Below are 7,402 nucleotides of genomic sequence, written 5' to 3' on the forward strand. Positions count from 1 at the left end.
TTAAGCGAAATTACAATTACTGATCGAGAATTTTCCCTAAAATTAACGCCACCTTCTTACGTAAAATGCGATAGCTGACAAATGACAAAAAGAAAACAGAATTCCAGACTAAACCCTTTCACGCGAGTGAGACAAATTGGACGTATGCTTCATTAATCTTCCTAGAATTGACCTACTTGAGTAATTAATTAGGCATGCTAATGAAGAAATTCATCATCTAATTTTCTAATTAGATCCATGTCAACTTTAGCAAATCATGAAAAGGGTATTACAGTAATTATAGATCTACAACGAAACAAAGAGTGAATACGGAGATATTTACAATGCAAGGCTGTAATTGTAAAGGCTATTCGGACGGGCGTTGCACTGACCGAAGCCGAACTCTTCCAACGATGGCATAGCTACTTGCCATGAATGGTGTACCACTTACCACACAAGTTCCGAACGGTGACGATAAGTAATGATGAAGATTTCGGTAATTTGTCGGTCAGCAAAACGGAGGTCTATGGTCTACCCACTCATGAGTCACGATTTCACGATTTTCTGGGGGCATTTGGTATTATACATCTTATCATAAGATGGGATACATTAGACCCGTTATATATGAGATGTGCGGTGTCGGATTTTGTTGGACTTGGAAGGGTTTTAGAACTTATATCGTTGGCAGGGAATCTCAACTCTTGTCTGGTGGATGCACCCTCGCTGTGTGTGAGGGCTGCGTGTGTGTGAGTGCCGAGGGGGTGCCTCTTGACTCTTGTGAGTTGTGAGTACAAGTGACGATCATCTTGAAACGTTGGACTCTCCGAGAATACCATAAATACTCAGTGACTCACTTCTTTCCAACTCCGACTCCCCAATCCCCACCGCTCTCTCTCTCTCTCTCTCTCTCTCTCTCTCTCTCTCAAACAGTGAGTACTGAGTAGTGGTGGCCTGGTGGGAAAGACAGCGTGCGCATTGCGCACCATTCTCCACTGACGAGAGGAGATTGCGTAACTCTTGTTCAGATATTGGTGGCTTGGAAGGTATCTGTTTCATTGAAGGGTCCCTTTCCTTTTCTTTCATTTCAATGGTACTCTCCCACATTTCCCTTTTAAGCATACAACTTTAGAGTTGAGTTGCGAACAATTAACAAAAGGTAGGATGAATTGTTGATCACAGTTAGGTTTTGTGGAATCTGAGTCTCACTCGGTTCAAGTTCCTACTTTCTTCATCCTTTTTTTTCTTTTATAATGAAATGTGAAGTAGGATTGGAAGAGAATTTCGAATAGGTTTGCACATTTTGATGAATTTTGTGTCTGGAGATGGATCCTCCTCTGATTAATGAATGTCCGTTTCCCGCCGCTAACCCGTCCTCTTATAGCTTGGCTGAGATTTGGCCGTTTCCGCTCAATGGTGGTGGAGGTGTTGGGGATTCCGCTGGTGTTTTGGGATTGAGGAGGAATCATTTTCGGCAGAATTCGGGTGGGTTTGTAGATAGTTCCGGGACGGGGACGGCGGTGAATCGGGATATGTCCATGAATGAGTCAACGGTTACGGAGCAGAGCGTGAGTCGTGGTGGGAATGGAAGGAAGCGTAGCGATGCTGGTTCGGAGGATGAGTCGTCTAAGCTTGTCTCTACGAGCAGTGGCAATGATGTGGTAATCTGTTTTTAATTCATCTCTTCTCCTTTCCAAACTGTCTCTCTTGTTGATTTCCATTTCTTAAATGCTTTTCTTCACTTTGGTTTTGTTATATTTATTTGTTTTTCTGAGTGTTCTAGCAGTGTAAGACTTGGGTAGTTTGGAATTACCGTATATTACTGAAATTTGCCTAAGGTTATTATGATTTAGGTTTTAAACTGGAATTGATATTTCTTATCTGAGAAGAACTTATTGCACTAAAGTTTTTCTTTTGAAGATTTTGATTTAAATAAGCTTCAGTACATTAATTTGGGGCTGTTGATGTGTTGAAGCTGGACTTTTTGAGAGTTAAAATGTATGAGCATGGATGTTCAGTTGGTTGGGAGTTAAAATGTTTACATTAATTCAGATATTTAGATAGAAGTTCAATTGGTTCTGGGTTCTTATTGTAGTTCTCTTGATAACATTTCTCTTTTGAGCAGAACGATTGTGATGGTAAACGTCTAAAGGTTTCTAGATCCAAAGATGAAAATGGTGATTCAAAAACTGAAACAGAAGCAAGTTCTGGCGCCCGTAACAAGCCAGCTGAACAAAACACACAACCTCCTGAACGGCCTAAGCAAGATTACATTCATGTGTGGGCAAGGAAGGGCCAAGCTACTGACAGCCACAGTCTAGCAGAGAGGGTAATTAACTTATATCCTCTTAACTTCATTATTTGCATTTATACCTTGCTGTAAATGTGTAGAAATAGTGACCAAGTTTCTGAGGTTCACATGGAAACATTTTTAGCTTTACATTGAGATGCATAAACACTGCCTCTTTATTATTGCTATCATCTAGAAAATAGATACTTTATTGGATGCAGATGGTGCACCTTATAGATGATGTCCACATATACCATATAAATTGATTATTGGAGCCATTTGTTGGACAGGCTAGGAGAGAAAAGATCAGTGAGAGGATGAAAATTCTTCAAGATCTGGTTCCTGGATGTAATAAGGTACAATATTGTTGCTTCAGTGCTTATATTATTGGTCTGTTTACCTTAGCATATGCTGTAACTTCTCTGTGTTATGAAGCCAGTGCTATTTTCTGAAGAGTGTTGCTCAGAAAAGTTTTGTTATCTAGGTCATTGGCAAAGCTCTGATCCTTGATGAAATAATTAATTACATCCAATCACTCCAGCGTCAAGTTCAGGTATGCATCCTTTTTCTCTGATTTACTTTGTTGCTTTATTTATTTATTTATTTTTTATCTTTGCTCCTTTCAGCCAGTGAACTTGAAACTGGATTTATATAAAACTTTTGGATGGTAGTTTTTGTCTATGAAGCTTGAAGCAGTTAATTCAAGAATGAACCCAGGCATTGGAGGATTCCCTTCAAAAGATGTAAGTCTTAATTACATAGACTGAACCATGCTGCCCTTTCTCATTTATTATCCTAGGAACCAAATGAAGACTTTGAGTGCCATATTAATTTTCAGATCAACTTGGTTAAGTCTTGATCATTAAAATTGCACCTTTTTTGTTGAAAAATTATATGGTAGACTACCAATCGAGGGCTGCTTCGTTGGTGTGTTAGCTGGGTTGCTCCAGCATTGACGCAGAATCAAGTCCCGTAACCAGCACTTTGGGGAAAAAAAAGGGTAAAGGGGAAAGTTATGGGTGATTAATCAAAAAAAATTATATGGTAGACTGCAAATCCTCACGTAACATTATTCCTCATGCTATATATGTGGTATTGGGCCATCAACCCAGCCGACTTAGTTGATGTCCGTCTTAACCCTTAACCCTATCTCTTCTACTTTTATGAATGCAACTCTAGATTGGAGACCATCTTCCAGTGGGAAAGTTGGTTTTCGTTGTCCATTTATGTTGTCAATTGACTGTGTAATGTGTATTGACTTTGGTGAACCAGTCACACAGTTTCACATATTATTTGGTTTTGACAATGATGATTGGTGGTTTATTATGCCTATTTTCTTCTCATCATTGATGTCAGCTTGTCAAAGACGAGAAAGGCAGGGATGTAAGTAATGGGGCAACACAAGGCATTATAAGTGAAGAATTCAACTCTCTCCTAATGTGGCCAAGTGTGAGACTCAGATGAGGTGATTGGTGCACATCACTGAGGTGCCCCATGGGGAAAAAGTTATTTTCTTTGTTCTTTAGGCTGCATTTGTTTGTGATACAAACATTGAACCGGGGTATTTATGTACCCCGGTTTGGATTTGTGAGTGTTTGTTTGCCATACAAAAGTGAAATGATTAAGAGGGAAAATGTTTTTTCCTGACATTTTCGTATCGTGAGGAGAGTACATTACTGTATCCATTTGATGGATACAAACTTGTACTCATCAGATCTCAATGTAAGTAGGCTTACTTTATTCTGTTGAGAGAGAGAGAGAGAGAGAGAGAGAGAATGGGTTTACAACTGTTAACCATTTTGCATTCATGAACCAAAGAGAACGTATTTGTGTAAAGTACATATTTGCATTTGTATTGCAAACAAGCGCAACCTCAAGGGAAAAAAAGTTCCTTCTTAAGGCTATGTAGCTTGGCATGTTGGTAGGTGTAATAGGTCATTCATGTTGTATATGGTTTAATCTTAGAAGCATTATATCAATGGCTCTGTGTTGTTAAAGTGATATATTCATTTGAATTTTGTATGAAACATCCATGTGAACAAAAAAAGTACAATGAACAACAATTTTGTGAAGAAGAATATTAAAATTTCCAAGAAAATATGAACAAATCCAAGCAAGGCTTTGCTTTTCTTTTTACCTTTTTTTTATAAATAAAAGTTCATTAAAATTCATTATCAACAAAAAGAAAGAGACTGTTATTTTCTCTTTTTACCCTTCTTACTTGCCAGTCTTTCTCTTTGATTCTTCTTTTGTAGACAGACAAAACAATGAATAGGGATGCCACCTGATGATGCGCATTTCGGCAGCTCCCGGCTGGCAGGTGACTCAGATGCCTGGCTGAATAATCCCTACCTGGAATGTGGCTTGGATGCCTAGCTGAATGGTTCTTACCTAGAAGGTGGCTCTGATGTCTAGCTGAGTGGTGATGAGCTGGAGAGGTGGCTCTGATGCGACCTGCCAGGACACAATGTCAGAGTGCCCGGGTTGCTTTACCCGGGGTGTGCACTTCGATGCGTAAGTTAGTGAATCGGAGATTTTAAGATAGCTAAATGTGAGAGATCTAGAGAGCTGCGAGAACTAAATTGCGCATCTCCCCCCTGGAGTTGGAGGTAAGGCTTTTATATAGGAGGCATTGTTTGGCGTGAGCATCACGCAACACGTCCGGGATCTTTGGGAGGACGTGCCTAACTGCTCCGAAGTCCTCGGAGGTAGTCGTGCACGTAGGCCAATCTTTGCGCCTTACTCGGTTTCTCCCAAAACATTCGGTGTGAGAGCTAACTTTCGAGAGACCCGAGAGTGATGGGATGCATGCAAAAATTGACGGCGAGCACGTCTCGTAGGTCACCACCTAGACCTCAATCAAGTCGGCAAGCCCTCGAGGGAGGTCACTCCCCATGTCGAGGTCGCTTTAGTTGATATTGACGAGGTACCACAGGTCGGCCTTGGACGAGGTGCTGCTAGTCGCCCTGAGTCGTGGACAAGGTCGCTGGCTAGGTTTCTACTAGGTTGGGGGTGGAGGCAGGTCGCCAGGTTGGCGCTAGAGGCAGGTCGCCAAGTCGGCGGTGGAGGCAGGTTGCCAGGTTGGCAACAGGGGCAGGTCGCTAGGTCGGCGCTAGAGACAGGTCGCCAGGTCGACACCGGAGGCAGGTCGCCAGGTCGGCGCCGGAGGCAGGTCGCTAGGTCGCCAGGTCGGCACCAGAGGCAGGTCGCCAAGTCGGCACCAGAGGCAGGTCGCCAAGTCGGCGACAGTGCCAGGTCGCTAGCTAGGACTCCATCATTTTGGCTAAGGCAAGTTGTCGCCTAGGTGGTTCTGGGTGTCACCCAGTTGTTTCGAGATGCCATGTGTCATGATGTTAGTGGAGGGCCAAATCTGCCCTCATCACCACCCTAATTTCTTCTTTTTCTTTTGTCTCCCTATTTGTGCTTGTGTGACAGAGAGGGAGGTTATTTTCTTTCTTCTTTTAAGTCAAGGATTAAAAGAGTTTCCTAACATCTCATTCCACTAGAAGCTCTTGTTTTCAGGATCACTACTAAAAATGAGGTTCTTAGAGGACAATTCTTTGTTATTGATTAGATTTTTGCCTTTGTTTTATTTTGATGTTGTTCTCATTGGATTCTTTTTCTTCATTGTAGGTCCTGAATCTTCGTGCATCTCATCTTATAAGTTCCTGTAACAAAAAAAAAAGGAAAAAAATGTCTATGTATTTATCTTGCTTATTGAAAAATGAATTCGCCTTTTCCATGCTTCTTTAACATATATCTATATCTGTATATATATATATATATATGATTCTGTTATTGCATTTTCCATCTAATAATTTAGATGTGGTGTTTCGGTTTGGTGCACAGACATTTGATACTACTAGTATGGCATTCAGTTCACAAGCTGCAAAGGAATATGACCAAGGATCACCACCAGAATGGCTGCATATGCAGATCGGTAGCAGTTTTAAAGATCAGCACAATTTTAGTTAATTCTCGTAAATTGACAATAAGGACATCAAGCAGCTTGCTTCCTCTTCCAGTGGTTGCCAACAATCATATCCTCTATCATCTTAGTTCAGAGAAAAATAATTATTTATTTGGGTAATTACAGATAGGTACCCTAAACTTTCAATTACAACACTTAAGTACCGTGAACTTTAAAAAATAAACACATAGGTCCATCCGTTAGTATTTCATAAGTTAAACAGTGCATAATGCCAAAAATACTCTTATCATGTATTTCTAAGATCATTCTCAGGTAACTGAACATCTCCCATAGTGACGTTCTCACATGGACAGCAAATAACATATTCAAATTTTGTGATGATGGCATTTTCTAGTGATGATTTTACTCTGTAGAACGAATACATGAGAAGGGTATTTTTGACATTATGCAATGTTTAACTGACAGAATACTAATGGATGGATCCAAGTGTCTATTTTTGAGAGTTCAAGGTACTCAAGTGTTGCAGTTGAAAGTTCAGGATACCTATTTGTCACTACCCCCAAAGTACATGGTACCTATCTGTACTTTACACTATTTATTTTTTTATGTGATATGGAGCTATGCTTGGTGTTTATACGAGTGAGCTTCATTTGAAAATCTGAAACAATCTCTGTTTCCTTGTGTGCTAGGGATTCATTATTTACCTTCATGTATCATTTGACAGGAAATCCTCTTCTTGTTGTATCACTGAACTTGACTTAAACCTCCTAGTATGTATGTTGTTCTTGAACTCTATTTAAACCTAACTAAAGAAAAATGCTTTTTCAAAATTTCTATAAGCTCAACCATGTTTTTTATTGGTAAGTATGAAGTACTTTTATTGATTTGTATGAAATAGTACAGCTAGCCTCCCTTTGATTACAAACTATCTCAATGTTGAAAAAAGAAATTACAGACTATCAGAGCCATGTCTTTGGCATTTAGCTACATTAAGAAGCTGAGTTATTTCTGCTTTACTGCCGGCATTGCTATAATGGAAGAACTTCTTTTCCTGGCCATTAGATCTTGCTGAGTTTGCCTTGTAATATCTGATTTGGATGCATTTTCGTGGTTATATATTGGTAATCCTGATTGAAACACAGGATTTGATTCTCATTGATAGCATGCATTCCATGCTGCCTTGAAGAATATGCAAGCTTTTTTTA

At 40.0% G+C, this 7,402-nt stretch overlaps 1 protein-coding gene across 12 annotated transcripts; it reads left to right on the forward strand.

Annotated features, from left to right (window-relative positions):
- Positions 1-678: 678 nt before the first annotated feature.
- Positions 679-7,027, forward strand: LOC104597688 (transcription factor BHLH089-like). 12 transcript variants are annotated; one of them, XR_016084551.1, is made up of 8 exons: positions 689-1,637; positions 2,102-2,305; positions 2,557-2,622; positions 2,751-2,819; positions 2,938-3,009; positions 6,116-6,352; positions 6,663-6,768; positions 6,887-7,027. XR_016084551.1 is itself a non-coding variant. In XM_088902047.1 (7 exons), exons 2-7 carry the CDS (start codon positions 1,509-1,511, stop codon positions 6,239-6,241), a joined length of 666 nt encoding a protein of 221 aa, XP_088758173.1. In that variant the 5' UTR covers positions 696-1,022; positions 1,361-1,508; the 3' UTR covers positions 6,242-7,027. The 12 variants fall into 12 exon arrangements, 4 of the variants coding, with proteins under 4 accessions (XP_019053577.1, XP_010257728.1, XP_010257722.1 ...); XR_016084552.1 differs by having other exon boundaries at positions 6,922-7,027; XR_016084548.1 differs by having other exon boundaries at positions 6,116-6,768.
- Positions 7,028-7,402: the final 375 nt, after the last annotated feature.

This window comes from Nelumbo nucifera, chromosome 3 (genome assembly GCF_055504915.1).
Source record: "Nelumbo nucifera cultivar China Antique chromosome 3, China Antique-T2T, whole genome shotgun sequence".
In the NCBI taxonomy this organism is placed as follows: domain Eukaryota; kingdom Viridiplantae; phylum Streptophyta; class Magnoliopsida; order Proteales; family Nelumbonaceae; genus Nelumbo; species Nelumbo nucifera.

Bases quoted from the DNA above. Each gene is read 5' to 3' on its own strand.
- LOC104597688 (XM_010259420.3), top strand. From the start codon at position 1,302: ATGGATCCTCCTCTGATTAATGAATGTCCGTTTCCCGCCGCTAACCCG. The intron at 1,638-2,101 runs GTAATCTGTTTT...TCTTTTGAGCAG, and splicing joins CGAGCAGTGGCAATGATGTG to AACGATTGTGATGGTAAACG. The intron at 2,820-2,937 runs GTATGCATCCTT...TTTGGATGGTAG, and splicing joins CACTCCAGCGTCAAGTTCAG to TTTTTGTCTATGAAGCTTGA.